The 14,616-nt window shown below is 38.5% G+C and overlaps 3 protein-coding genes across 3 annotated transcripts; 2 read left to right on the top strand and 1 right to left on the bottom strand.

Annotated features, from left to right (window-relative positions):
- The first annotated feature begins 3,232 nt into the window (after positions 1-3,232).
- On the top strand, positions 3,233-6,979 carry LOC121974504 (putative phosphatidylglycerol/phosphatidylinositol transfer protein DDB_G0282179). Its single transcript, XM_042525604.1, has 4 exons — positions 3,233-3,426; positions 4,256-4,357; positions 4,767-4,927; positions 6,714-6,979. The coding sequence occupies exons 1-4, from the start codon at positions 3,336-3,338 to the stop codon at positions 6,831-6,833; spliced, it is 474 nt and encodes a 157-aa protein (XP_042381538.1). The 5' UTR covers positions 3,233-3,335; the 3' UTR covers positions 6,834-6,979.
- Positions 6,980-9,429: 2,450 nt separating this feature from the next.
- On the bottom strand, positions 9,430-11,351 carry LOC121974495 (E3 ubiquitin-protein ligase SINAT2-like). The gene is made up of 2 exons (XM_042525591.1): positions 10,113-11,351; positions 9,430-9,988 (listed from the first exon to the last, which is right to left on the bottom strand). The coding sequence occupies exons 1-2, from the start codon at positions 10,505-10,507 to the stop codon at positions 9,937-9,939; spliced, it is 447 nt and encodes a 148-aa protein (XP_042381525.1). The 5' UTR covers positions 10,508-11,351; the 3' UTR covers positions 9,430-9,936.
- Positions 11,352-12,665: 1,314 nt separating this feature from the next.
- On the top strand, positions 12,666-13,969 carry LOC121988789. The gene has a single exon (XM_042542487.1). It carries the CDS (start codon positions 12,796-12,798, stop codon positions 13,834-13,836), a length of 1,041 nt encoding a protein of 346 aa, XP_042398421.1. The 5' UTR covers positions 12,666-12,795; the 3' UTR covers positions 13,837-13,969.
- The last annotated feature ends 647 nt before the right edge of the window (positions 13,970-14,616 follow it).

Here is a 14,616-nt window from a genome sequence, read left to right as displayed (position 1 = left end):
ATATCCTTCTCCATCACAGTTGTAGCACCTCACATTCCTTTTTCCCTTGAAAAAGCTACTTTGTCTGCATCTTATTAGACTTATTAGTTTTTAAAAAAACCCATTGAACTTTCTTACCATGTATGTTTCTTCATCTTCGTCAGGTGATAACTCTAAATCTAGTTTACTCTTCTTAGCTTTTAATGCGATATTGTTGTTTAACTTTTCTATATTTTTAAATCTTATACATCAAGATTCATGTAATTCTAAAGTAAAAAATAACTCTTCTAAACTACTTACTTCCAAATTATTCGAGATGTAGTAGAAATCTACTATTGATGTCTAGTCAAGGGTTCTTGGAAATGCATTGAGTGCATATTTGAGTGAGTCTTGATTCGTTACCGTTTTTCTGAGGTTGTTGAGCCCAGTGATTACATGTTTCAGCTTTGAGTAGAGTTGTGCGACCGTTTCTCCTTCTTTTAGCCGTAAGTTGCTGAGTTAATTTTAAAGCAAGTCCCTTCTTGCTAGTTTGGCTTCCATGATTTCTTCAGGTTTAGGAACTTCTCCCATAGTTCTTTTATGGAGTTGTAGGAACTGGTTCGGTTGACTTCTTGAGGTGATAGTACACTCAAAAGATGGAATTCTATTTTACCATTGCTATAAAGTTAGTCTGTTATTTTTTATTCCAAAGGTGCTCCTCCTTTTCTTTACCATTTTTATTCCGGGGTACTTCGAAACTAAGTTTTATACATGGTCCATAGGTTTCAAAACACAGAATTCAAGTTTGTAATTGAATAAATAAGTTAGTTTTCTTGCTTAAATCCCATATAATACATTTTAAACATGAAAATTTAATTAATATAGCTTATGTTAAGGGGTTATTTTAAAAAATAGTCTAATGTATTAGATATTAAACAAAATAGCATTTCATAATTTTAAAATCATAAAATACTCATGTTTTTACCTTTTTCTTTCGGTCTTTCACTAAATTACATTGAAGAAATTATCAATTATTTACTTAGTTTAAATCATGATTGATTCTTTCATTACTATTAGTTTGATTTGCACCAAATTTCATCTAATTACCATGAAATCACCTTACATTTTCTAGTTCATCATTGACTCTTAGTATTATCAGAACATAATCAATCATCTAATTCATCTTCTCATCTTAATCTCTCTATTCAAATAAAACTATATCCATTACAGTATCACATTCTTGCTAAGTATCCCTCTGCTTACCTCCTAAAGTTGTTATCCTTATCAAATTTCTGTTGGAGCAATCTAGTGATCCTAGATTTTGATATTTAGGCAAAGGTTTAAGTTAGGTTTATTATTGTATTCGATATGCATTGTGAGTGTGCATGATACATGTACAACAAGGAAAGTCCAAGGATTAGTCTTGGCGGTGTAAGTCCAAGCATGTAGTCTTGGCAACGTAAGTCCAAGTGTGACTTGGCAATGGATGAAGTCCTGGAGGCATAACCTCTTGGCAAAGGAAGACTCGGCAACAATGACAAGGTCGATGGAAACTCCAGAAGGCAAGATGTGAAGGATGGGGAGGCATCCGAGGGACGTAAGGCTGATGGAGAAGGCTAGGTCTAGGTTGGTCAGGCGAGGACGAGCGCTAAGTGAATGTACTCAGGGGTTAAATCATAGGATTATGGTTATACTGTAGCGTTACTGTAGCGTTATTGTAGCGTTACTGTAGCAGTACTGTAGTAGCCGACTGGTGTTTTCATCAGTCGACTAGTAGCCGACCGTTGGCTTGTAACGGTCGAATTTCACTTAGGACCAGTCGACTGGTGGTTGTACCAATCTACTGGTGGCGGGGAAAACAGTAGGTGTTTTCCTCCCGAGCTCTATTTAATAGAGCTCGAGGTGCTTGGCCAAGGTTGATGAAATAGACTTGGATAAAGTCTATTAGAGTCTCCCAAGCCCTCATGTGATCGGTGTACTTGTATTTAAGTGTTTGTGGTGAGGTTGCTCCACCGACAAGGAGCTCGAGCTAGCCGGAGGTTTTCCAGGGAGTCATCCACCGACGGATATGGATCGTCCACCTTGCGGGCAGCCATGGAGTAGGAGCTTTATCTCCGAACCACATTAAATCTACATGTTAGGTTTGCTTTCACTTGTCAGTATTTATTTTTGTATTCCGTTGTATGTACTAACCATTGTAGGAAGCGACATTTTTTGTGAGACACTATTCACCCCTCCCCCTTCTCTAGCGGACGTCAAGGTCCCAACAATTTCTTCCAACTAGAAAGCACTGGACAATAATTAAAAAATACAACAAATCAAAGTGGTTTGTGGAGATTCTTAATCCAAAACACATCATCAATTTAGTGGGCTCCAAAATATAAGAAACCATCACCAAATAGCATAAAACTTTGCACAAATTGCACAATGACTCGTTGAAAATCGAGAAGTCAAAAAATTCGAACAATAACCAATAGCAAATAAATAATGAACTATGGAAATCAAACAAAATGTGACTAATAGATCAAAAAATTATAAAAATCCAAAAAACTTAAGGTGTGTTTGGTTTATGCATGTTTTATTTTCATTTTGTAGAAAACACGCTCTTTCTAGAAAATAGGTATGGAAAATGTAAACCAAACACTATTTTTCAGAAACGCATATTTTTCAAAAAATGAAAATAAAAAACGTGTAAACCAAACGCACCCTTACTATTTTTTGAAGTGACTAGTTAGGTTCAACTCTGTCTCTTTCGTCGCTTGCTTCAATCTCCTCGTCGATGGATTTGGTCGGCCGATGGATCTCGGTAGTTATGACTTTATATTTTCATCGGTAGGGATTGATGGACTAATGAATTTATTTTATTAGAGTTTTTCTTTAGTAGGATAGAGATTATATCCAGATAAGAAATGGGGAGAGGGAAAGAGATTAATGAGGTTAAATTTATAAATGGGTGGGTGAGGGAGTAAAAAATATATTTTTAATTAAAATATTTTGTATTTCATTTCGAAACTATTTTCTGTGTTTTTTTCATTTCTTTTTTCTTCTAAATAATTAGCATATTAAAAATAAAAAAATAATGTCAAACTGCTACATGAAAAGCTCACAAGTAAGCTAAACAGATATAAATGTAGCGTTATTTTAATATTTTAAAAATAAAGCATTGCTTTTAATGATTTAGATAAAAGGGTACATTTTATTGAATTTTCTGCCAAACAAATATCTAGCATATATTAAATGATAGTTTATTTATTTAAAAAAATCCTCGAAAAATAAAGTAGAAGTTTTTCTCCTCGTTCGAGAGAAAGCGAAAATCTACCTTCCGTGGATAAGAAGGAACGAGTTCGGCAGAGGGGTTGAAGCGGAGAAACTTATCGATGGCATCGATCTCGCATCGCCAAGTGCTTTCGCTTCTCTTGCTCGTCAGTTCGGCTGCTTTTTCCGTCTCCATCGACGTCGAATACTGCAGTGACTCTTCTAATCTCTCTCCCTAGTTTCAGATTTGTTGCTGGGCAGGTTTTATGTGTTAGAAATGGGGTTTTGTTGGTGATCCTTTGTCAGATTAGCGATTTTTTCAGTTCAATTGTGCTTAGATTAAGTCGGCAGTGGCCACATGTCGGTTGACCTGACCAGATGCCTACGTGTTGGTAGAACACTAACTAGCAAGGGTTCTTCTCAATCTCAAGAGAAGAAACTAAGCGAGGGCGTCGATCGTGCACCGGCGAGTGCTTTCCCTTCTACTGTTCTGCTGCGTGGCTGCTTGCTTCGTATCCATCGGATTCTGCAAGCATCCCCTCGCCTCTCTTTTACTCTGTTGGTCGATTCTGTGTTTCTTATAGTTTATTTACTTCTGAGGTTCTGGTGTGTTGCTGGGCTGGGTTTTTTGTGTTAAAAAAATTTTTTTTTGGTACTCCCTTGTTAGGTTAGCTAGTTTTGAGTTCAGTTGTATGCAGATCAAGTTAGTGATGGTCACCAGTCTTTGATCAGATGCCTACTTTTTGGTGAGCACCGTATTGAACTTGCGCATAGGAGATCTAGTTTTCAGTGCATATGCTATTAATTTCAGCCCGTCACTCATTTTGGTGTTCGTATTTTCTATGCTTGGTCAGTAAGTGTAAAATCATATAATAGTCATTCTTTTATGCTAAAATGGTGAATGCAATGAGATCATCATTATCCTCGGTGATGATTACTTGATCACTTTTATTCAACCTTTTTCTTTGAGGTTTTGTTTAACATGGTCTTCAGAGTGTGTTGCTGACTTTGTATTTATACTGTGTGATTTTTTTTTTTGCAGAAAAGAATGCTAATTATTCTGTTAAGGTTAGTGGAGTTGACATTTCTCCATATCCCATTTCAAGGGGGGAGCAAACTACATTCAATATCTCAGCATCTACTGGTAGGAAAGCATGCTTGCAGTGTCACTTATTTTCATTGCTTTTATCCTTTTGTGTATATGACCCGACACTGTCAATAATTGTAAGGTTAGTTTGCTATTGTTTGTCATGGAATTGACACACTCAAGCTGCATCTTGATTCTCGATCAAACCTTCATTAAAACTATATGCTGATAGTGCAATCCATTTATTCATAATGGGCATCGAACACATTCAACATGCATCTTGAGAGAATTTTCATTTTAGAATTTGCCCCTATAATGTAAATCCATAGTTGCTCTTTAGAATTGTCTTCTTTTTAAAAAATGAGACACAAAGCTGTTTTAAAAATGAGCCACACTGATAGCTATCTTTTTCCAATCTCATTTAACTTACAATTGGATATTTAGTTTTTTTCTGTTTTCTATGCAGGGGATGAGATATCCGCAGGGAAGTTGATAATTGATGTCAATTATTTCTTTTTCCATGTTGACCATGAAGAGATAGATCTTTGCAAGGAGACATCATGCCCAGTCACCACTGGTGATTTTGTGCTATCTCATCATCAGACTCTACCATCAATAACTCCTCCGGTGAGATATTCTTGAGTGTTCCTATTCTCATAATAGTTATGGTTAATTATGTGTTGTTTTTTGTCTGACTATTAAAGTTGTTTTGGTTGATTCTGTTACTTTTTCATGATTACTCAAAACTTATGGAGTTATTTTTTGATTGGTACAAATGTTTCTTTTACTCAATCATATCCATTTCTTTTTGTTATAACTGATCATTTTTATATATTTTTTTTCAAAATAAAAGCAAGAGAGAATCAACTTTGACGATGCCGGCACTAGTGATATTTAAAATAAACCTTCTCGACATATGTTTTTTGCAGATGATGTTTGTCTTAATTGATGAAAGTGTGAATATCATAATCTTTAAGCGTGATTTATATCAGAGAAACTTTATAAACCAAATGGTTGAGTAGCCTTTGTAAACCAAATTTCTGAAAGTGTGATTTATGGACTTCCATGATCATCATGTGCCTCTTGAACTAAAAGGTGATTTTAGAATGTCTGACCAAACCATGCTCTATGAAATAGCATTGGGCAACTTGGAAACGTGTATTTAAAATTAGTGAAAGATGAGAATGATAAGATAAATGGTGGAGATTATTCTTCAATAGATAATAAAATAAGGGAAAATATACATTTGAAGCTGGATTAGTAATTAATTTTTATCCTAAAGATTTATGTACTTTCCAAATCCATCTAAAGTGTTAGTTGTTTCAAAAAATACATCACCTAATATGATTTATTGCCTGGAGTGATCTCATGTTTTAGGAAGTATGTAGTGAAAAAATGTGATTTTGTGCAAGGCAAATCAATGAAATTTTGTCATGTGAAAGTGAAATCCCATCTGTGCTAAAGAAGTTGTCAATGTCTCAATAACAGTGGGATAGTTTTGAAACATTTTAGAAAGTTAATGTACCAAATTGGAACTATGTTAAAGATTTGGATAGTTTTGTTCAAAACATTAGATTTGTGATATGAATTAACCCTTCAAAGCTTATTAATAATTTTATAACTACATAATGTTACAATTGATCAGAGTTGAATATGAGAGACATAGGTAGACAGAAAGACAAAAAGAGCAAAATTAGAAGTTTGCTATCGGAGATTTGAATATTATCAATGATATATTCTTATATAGAGTTGAGTAGTTAAATGATTGGTTAGTTCCATGTGGCATAAAAAAATATAGAAAATCTCTTTTATTTAAACATGTAGCTGGGCTTGGCTATCAGACTGCACAGATTAATTGCTTGAGGCAAGTTCATTTGTCAATTAACTAGCTTGACTTGGTAGCTGTAAATATTGAACAGAAGACATTGTTTTTAGAGCACTAATATTGTCAAGAATCAGTAAGTGCGGATTGAATATAGTTAAAATAAATTATTCTGCTGGTTGTATTTGATGCACCCATTCATAGAACATTCATTTTGTGTTTGACGTTGGCAGACAAGCTAATGTAACTCTCAATCTTTTTTCATCTGGGCTTGGGACTGACATTGGCAGTTTTTTATACGAAATCAAGTTCATGAAATGCTTGTCAATATTGCATACTTTATATGAAATCAAGTTCATAGAACCTATTCTTTGCCTCAATCTTTTGGAGGAACACATCTTGCATAATTTAGTTAAACCTCACATCCCCCTTCGCTGAACTAATGCTAGGCTAATAGATGTAACTATTCTACCAATAGAATATATCAGGTGTCTTTTAATATCTGCATGTTGTCTTAATCTATTTTCTCTCTAGGATCAACTTGATTACGCGCAATCCGTAAGTTGTATAAGCGTTGTTTATGTGTTGCAGGGATCATACACACTGACGATGCACTTAAAGGGTGATGATGGGAAGCAACTTACATGCATTACATTCGGCTTCAGCATTGGATTCATAGGGGATGCCGGTGAATTAGTTAGTCAAAAATGAGAGCCCTAAGTGATTTGTTCTGTATCCCGTAACCTAAAACTCCACCTTAATGACGCACACAATAAAGAATTTAAGACTTGTTTGAGTTTTAATGTATGAAGACGTAGCAAAGCCTTGATTTAATCAATGTATGTTAGTTTCTAAAAGTGTACTGTCGTGGATTATTACTCTCTATTCAAAAGAACCCCATGGAGATGCCTAGATTCACCCACACGATCTCTTTCCCTCGTCTTCATTGAGGTAGGATGGTGCTTCAAGAGGCAGCAGATCTTCTGGACCGCGTTTTCCTGGTCCGCCCCTGGACCACACAACTGATATAAAATCTCTCCCACGTGTAAAACACGTGCACGCACCAACGCGGAAAAGCCCTAACCTCTCTCTCGACCTCCAGCGACGCTCCACGCCCTTGCCACTCTCGACCTCCAGCGTCGCTGCCCTACTCCCTCCCGCTGCCTCCCTACCGTGGCCTCCAGCGACATCTTGCAGCCTCCTCCTCCTCCAACGTCGTCGCCCTCCAGCGACCTCCCTGCTGCGTCGCCGACCTCCAGGGGCCTCCAACGACTTCCCTGCTGCGTCGCCGACGTCCTCAGAGACCTCCCTCCCGCGAGCTCTGTGACCTCCGGCAGCCTCCCTCCCTTTCAAAATTTGCCAATCGCAAAAGAACGATCTCATATGACTGGGCATTTTGTGGGCAAGTTTTCCTGCATTTCTTCAACTTTGTTTTTCTTACAAGTTTATTGTTTGCATATAACATTTGACTTTTTGAATTTAGTGTGTTAAATGTTGTCAGAAATAGTTTGTAATGAACCTTTTTTATTCTGTGCCTTTAAGTACTTTGGTTTTAAAAGTTACTTAGACTATATGCTAGTGTATGATCCTCTTTGCAGAGATCTTATTGAACTTAGTGAACTACTGAAGTGACTTTGGTCTTATGTTATTATTATTATTTGTTGTTGTTGTTGTTAGTATTATTATTTTGCTTGTCACATGAAGCATATTAACAACTGACATTATCTTTTTGGCTTATTTGCAGTGGATTTCACCCTTGCTGAACTTAAATCACTTGGGGTGAAGTAGAGGTTTTCATTCGGAGATCAACAATACAATGGTATACTAACTAGTATACTAACTAGATTATTATGGGTTATAGATCTAGTTATTATGGGTTATAGATGTTTTCTTTTGTCACATCTGTTATACTTGAAATGATTTTGATTATGTTTACTAAGAAAGTTCTCAATTATCACATTTGAAGAATTTATTGCCATTGCACTTGATGCCAATAGAATTGTTGGGATCTACCCTGAGATAAAGGATCCAGTTTTCATCAACCTATGGGTCAGTATATATTAACTGTGTTAAGAATTCAATTACTGTCACAAAGTATAGTTTCCCATGGTGCCTTATTTGATGCACATTTGATTTTCAGCTGAATTGATTACATTTTATTGGAGCATTACTTATATGTACTTCTGAAATCAACTGTTACAAATATTTTGATTATCAAATTAAATATCTTAATTTGATTATCTAATTTGTCTTTTTTTTTTTTTTGCATATTAGTGCTTTTCAGGTACAAGGAAAGTAATTCAAGGCAGGAAATCCTAAGCATGAAATCCTTTAATTTGACATTGTGATGTAACTCTAAATGGTGTAATTTGTTTCCTGATGTAACTTGTTTTCTTTTGTCGATCCTAAGCATGAAATCTTTGACTTTGACATTTACCTTCAACTTCTTCAATTAGACAATGTTAAAGAACTATTCTCTTTTGTTTTGGTTTGATTAATTTTAGGCTGTTGGTACTGAATTTTACACTTAATATAATCCATGTGCTCCTTTAATCTAACATTATTTTTGTTGTGACTAGCTCATTGTTGATCATATGAAGTTTGTTGTCCTTTGTGGATGCATGGTGTTCCATTGCATGCTTTTTTTTTGCGAGTTTTGTACAAGAAAGAAGTCGTTTTTTATGGTTTTGGTGATGTAAACAATATTAGAGAATTGAAGGAGCATTTGGGGACACGTATGATATGGTTGCATTTGGTATATGTGGATTTTTGCTAGGTGATGAATGTTATCAGAGCCTAAAATGTGTTTTTTCTAGATCTTTTGCCGTTTTTTGTTTCAGTGGCATCTGAGGAAGCCTTATATAAAATGTTTGTCCATACGCTACATAAAATTCTTTCTTTGAACTATAATCAAACTCTGGAGGAGAAGATAATCCTCAAGTCTATAAACTCTTCGATCCCAAATAGTCTTTGAGATAGTTTGTTGACTCTAACATAATATTAGTTTTAAAACTCCCTGTTCTCAACTCATCGATCCAGTTAGAGTCTTATATTAAACATTTGTCCATACGCTACATAAAATTCTTTCTTTGAACTATAATGAAACTTTGGAGGAGAAGATAATCTTCAAGTCTATAAACTCTTCGATCCCAAATAGTCTTTGAGATAACTTGTTGACTCTAACGTAATATTAGTTTTAAAACTTCCTGATGAGTAGTCTTTGAGATAACTTGTTGACTCTAACGTAATATTAGTTTTAAAACTTCCTGTTGTCAACTCATCGATCCAATTAGAAACAAAAAACATATCAAGCAGTTTTCTAATATACTTAATAACAAAATGCATATATACATCATTGTTCAGTTGCTTATTACCGACTAGATGTACAGTGATTTGAGATCTGGAATAACAGTGCCATTGAGGCTTCCAGGAGCAAAATCTGCGAGATAGCAAAACCATCCTATTTTTATGGGTTTGGGGTTTGTGCCTGTCTCCTATGAGTTTCAAGATTTATTGAGTAATATATACAAGTAGTAGGGATGAAATGTCTGGAATTAGAGTGCCATTGAGGCTTCCAGTAGTAAAATCTGCTCGAGAGCAAAAACATCTGATTTTTGAGAAGCAAAGTTTAGGGCTATGAGCCCATCGTAGCTGTCTCGCACCATCCTGTGGTGAGTCCTGATGCTTTGAGGCACACCTTGCCATTTCGTCTTGCGCCCATGGCCTCCAATTTCAAGGCAATAATTGAACTTCCTTGCCTCAAACTCTTCGCCCATGAAACAGATGAAGGCCATATAAACTGGCTCACAACCGATCACAAACGCTTCGTAATGAAGGCAGAAGTAGCAGTCGAAGCAGTTGAATAGCTGGGAAAAGAGATAACAATCAAAATGTGTCAAAAGGACAAGAAATAATCCATGTGTATTAACAAGTAACTTTCTAAGTAACTGCAGAAAAAATGCAGTATGTCCCAGGAAAGGCTTTGCTTACAGTAGAGTCCATGAGCAATTGTCAACAGAATGAGGATCCTGTTTCACATAACGGTGATTGAAAGTGCTTCCTGCTTGAAGGTCCAATTTGTGGCATTGTTTCAGATGTGACATAAGTTCATGAATGTCTCCGGTGAAGGGACAATCTGAACCAGGATGAGGGCATGCGTAAGGCTGGTAAACACAATGTGTTTTGTGCTGCAACTTGCTGTAATCGGGCATCATTTCTATGCAACCAAGATGATGGTATGAACTAGGTAAATGGAATGAAGCAGCAAGTTTTTCCAGTGCTAAACAACGGATTTGGCCAATTTCCTTTCGGCAGATTGGGCACTTGTTTACTTTGTTTTTGCAGGAAAAGCACAAAGTGTGCCCACTTGGACACTGAAAGAACATCAACCAAAGGTAAGCATATCAGCATGAGTTCTAAATAACATATGATCAAAAATAAAAACACACTCATTGTGTACAGCACATGTAGATTAATGATACAAGTGAGGCAACTTCTCCATTATGAGTCTGCCCGTGCACAATATGAAAGAAATAAAACTTGTCATAAAAATTAAATTTAAAATTACACTAAAAAAAATAGTACAAGCCTATACTGCAACAAACTGTTTGATCCAACTATTTGATATCAGTCCTATAGAGATCTTCTTACCCTATAACTGAGTTCTATGAGTGATCATATCTTAGCAATACTAATCTCTTATATTTTGTAGTGGCTAACAATTACAGTAATCAGAGATTAAAAACTAAACTGGATCTGGTTGCTCAAAAAATAGGATATGAAATTGGCCAATGAAAATCATTGTGAAACCATCAAAAGTAAATAGGTATTTGTTTGACTTATAAAATATTAGCACCCTAATTCACTACATCATCATCCATGTACCTGATGTAGTGAATTCTTAACACAGTTAATATATACTGACCCGTAGGTTGATGAAAACTGGATCCTTTATCTCAGGGTAGATCCCAACAATTCTATTGGCATCAAGTGCAATGGCAATAAATTCTTCAAATGTGATAATTGAGAACTTTCTTAGTAAACATAATCAAAATCATTTCAAGTATAACAGATGTGACAAAAGAAAACATCTATAACCCATAATAACTAGATCTATAACCCATAATAATCTAGTTAGTATACTAGTTAGTATACCATTGTATTGTTGATCTCCGAATGAAAACCTCTGCTTCACCCCAAGTGATTTAAGTTCAGCAAGGGTGAAATCCACTGCAAATAAGCCAAAAAGATAATGTCAGTTGTTAATATGCTTCATGTGACAAGCAAAATAATAATACTAACAACAACAACAACAAATAATAATAATAACATAAGACCAAAGTCACTTCAGTAGTTCACTAAGTTCAATAAGATCTCTGCAAAGAGGATCATACACTAGCATATAGTCTAAGTAACTTTTAAAACCAAAGTACTTAAAGGCACAGAATAAAAAAGGTTCATTACAAACTATTTCTGACAACATTTAACACACTAAATTCAAAAAGTCAAATGTTATATGCAAACAATAAACTTGTAAGAAAAACAAAGTTGAAGAAATGCAGGAAAACTTGCCCACAAAATGCCCAGTCATATGAGATCGTTCTTTTGCGATTGGCAAATTTTGAAAGGGAGGGAGGCTGCCGGAGGTCACAGAGCTCGCGGGAGGGAGGTCGCTGAGGACGTCGGCGACGCAGCAGGGAAGTCGTTGGAGGCCCCTGGAGGTCGGCGACGCAGCAGGGAGGTCGCTGGAGGGCGACGACGTTGGAGGGAGGGCGCAGGATGTCGCTGGAGGGAGACGACGTTGGAGGAGGAGGAGGCTGCAAGATGTCGCTGGAGGCCACGGGAGGGAGGCAGCGGGAGGGAGTAGGGCAGCGACGCTGGAGGTCGAGAGTGGCAAGGGCGTGGAGCGTCGCTGGAGGTCGAGAGAGAGGTTAGGGCTTTTCCGCGTTGGTGCGTGCACGTGTTTTACACGTGGGAGAGATTTTATATCAGTTGTGTGGTCCAGGGGCGGACCAGGAAAACGCGGTCTAGAAGATCTGCCCCTCTTCTAGTTCGCAAAACGTGTTTACACATGGGGCCATTATTCTCCACCAATGGTGGAGGGTGGCTCATCCTCTGGTCCGCGTTTCGCGGACCAGAGGATCCGTGCTCGACGAAGGGAGACTGGAGAGCGGAAATGGATCCTTATTGGGGTGAAATGCGGACCAGAGGATTTGCGCTCGACGAAGGGAGACTGGAGAGCGGAAATGGATCCTTATTGGGGTGAAATGCGGACCAGAGGATTTGCGCTCGACGAAGGGAGACTGGAGAGCGGAAATGGATCCTTACTGGGGTTTGGTTTGAGGACTATGTTTTTGCTTCCATTCCATCGTTTTACCACTCACGTCGTGGTCCGAAGGCTACGACATAAGGCAAACCGCACCCAAGACATCTCGAATTGCCTGCCTATGGCAACACAGATCGTGACCCACGGCTCAACATTCGACCGTTGCGCTACTCACTTTTGGAAAATTTAGCCGTTGCCATCGTTGCAAACCCGAGCACAGAAGAAGCCCTCTCTCTCTCTCTCTCTCTCTCTCTCTCTCTCTCTCTCGTCGATCTCAGCCAGAACTGATGAGAATTTAATCTCAATCTTCCAGTCGAGTTCTCCTCCTTCCCAGTCCGTCGCAGCGCCATGAAAGGCTTCAAAGGCAGGATCTTAAAGCAGCTCATGTCCATCTCTCAGGTGCCTTATCTCACGCACCATGACCACGCTCCCTCTCTTCCTCCTCCTCCTCCTCCTGATTCACGCCGCATCCTTGGCGAACTTCACGTAATAGACTCCGTCGAGCTCATCAGCGACCTCGGAGAGGACGACGACGAAGGAACCAAGCTCGTCGGGAGCTCCCCCAGCAGCAGCGATAAAGAGAACTCTAGGCCGCCGCCGAGGTCGACGCCACCCAAAGGCGACGCCTTTTCGAGATTCGAAGAGAAGAGGGATGCCGCGGAGAGATACCGACGGCCGGATCCTGATTCGGCGACGCTCTTCGACCCGGAGCTGCTTGCGGCGTTCCGAGAAGCGGTGTTGGAGCACATGAGAGGCTTTGAGGAGGCCCAGCGCAGGACGAGGGCGAGGGCTGCTGCCCTAATCGAACGCGATGGAGAAGGGGATCCGCCTCAATTGGGCGAGGAAGAGCCGCCTACCAAAGTCCCCCGCACCGATGATTCCGCCACCGCGGCCGCCGCCCTAAATCCCTTGCTGGAATTCGAGTACAGGTGCCCTCCCGGAGGTGAAGTTTCCGCTATCCTATACACAACAACGCTGCGGGGGATCCGGAAGACCTTCGAGGACTGCAACGGGGTCCGATTCCTGCTCCAGAGCCTCAAAATTCGGTTCTTTGAGCGAGACGTGTCGATGCACTTGGCGTTCAGGAAGGAGCTGTGGGGTGTGTTGGAAGGTCGCGCCATCCCTCCGCGTCTGTTCATCCGTGGGCGGTACATCGGCGGCGCCGACGAAGTTTTGGGCCTCCACGAGCAGGGGAGGCTTCTGCCGCTGCTTCAGGGAGTCCCCGCCGATGGCGGCGAGACCTGCGAAGGCTGCACGGGAGTGAATTTTGTGTTGTGCTGGGTGTGCAGTGGCAGCAGAAAAATTCATAGCGAAGAAGAGGAATTCAGACCAATGCAGTGCCAACATTGCAACGAGAATGGTTTGGTTTTATGCCCCATTTGCTGCTAAATGATGAATTATGATTCTTTTTTCTCCTCTCCTTCAGAATTTTTTCAGACATGTCAACATTTTCTGTTTTGGATGTTCTTGTTCTATGTACTCTTTGTACAATCAATGCTCTTCTCCCTTTGAATTCCTGAAATTTCTCAGGATTTTGAAAAAATTGTTCCTTGTTTCCCTTTTTGTTCTGAATTCTTACAGAATTGTTAAATTATATGTTGTTCTGTTTGTTCTACTTCTAATGTATTCTTCTTCTTATGAATTTCTGAGTTTTGTTCTAGGTGTTGCTCTCTGTACAATAAATGTCTTCTTTCTTTTAATGACTGAATTTTGGATGCTATCCGGATTTCTCTCCAAGTTAATCTTATTTGATTTAATACTTTTAATTAAGGATGTCAAAAATAAATCCAATCGTACCAGTTGACCTGAGTCGATTTGAAAAATATCAGGTTCAAATTAGAGATTTTCGGATTCGGGTTGGAGGATTTTCGAGATTTTTGGATCGGATTCGGGTTGACCTGAATTTAGGGTTATATATATCAATATCAACGTTAGTATGATAATGATGGGGTATTGAAATAAAAGAGAAGAATTGTAAGAAAAATAATCAAAAAATCATTTTTAATCGGGTTATTCGGGTTGGTCGTGTTCGAATTTAGGGGTTTTGGATTTATTCGGGTTTGGATCGAGTTCGAATTGAGTTTTTTATAACTTTTTTTCAATCTGATCCGAACCCAACCCGATCCACTTGAATTGACACTTCTATTTTTAATCGGACTTCATTTAACT

The sequence above is a fragment of the Zingiber officinale genome, chromosome 1B (assembly GCF_018446385.1).
Source record: "Zingiber officinale cultivar Zhangliang chromosome 1B, Zo_v1.1, whole genome shotgun sequence".
Classification (NCBI taxonomy): Eukaryota; Viridiplantae; Streptophyta; class Magnoliopsida; order Zingiberales; family Zingiberaceae; genus Zingiber; species Zingiber officinale.
Note: the sequence above shows the minus strand (reverse complement) of the source record. Positions and strands in the feature narration are given on the sequence as shown.

Bases quoted from the DNA above. Each gene is read 5' to 3' on its own strand.
- LOC121974504 (XM_042525604.1), top strand. From the start codon at position 3,336: ATGGCATCGATCTCGCATCGCCAAGTGCTTTCGCTTCTCTTGCTCGTC. The intron at 3,427-4,255 runs GTGACTCTTCTA...TTTTTTTTGCAG, and splicing joins CATCGACGTCGAATACTGCA to AAAAGAATGCTAATTATTCT. The intron at 4,358-4,766 runs GTAGGAAAGCAT...TTTTCTATGCAG, and splicing joins CAATATCTCAGCATCTACTG to GGGATGAGATATCCGCAGGG.
- LOC121974495 (XM_042525591.1), bottom strand. From the start codon at position 10,507: ATGTTCTTTCAGTGTCCAAGTGGGCACACTTTGTGCTTTTCCTGCAAA. The intron at 9,989-10,112 runs GTAAGCAAAGCC...CTCTTTTCCCAG, and splicing joins AATTGCTCATGGACTCTACT to CTATTCAACTGCTTCGACTG.
- LOC121988789 (XM_042542487.1), top strand. From the start codon at position 12,796: ATGAAAGGCTTCAAAGGCAGGATCTTAAAGCAGCTCATGTCCATCTCT.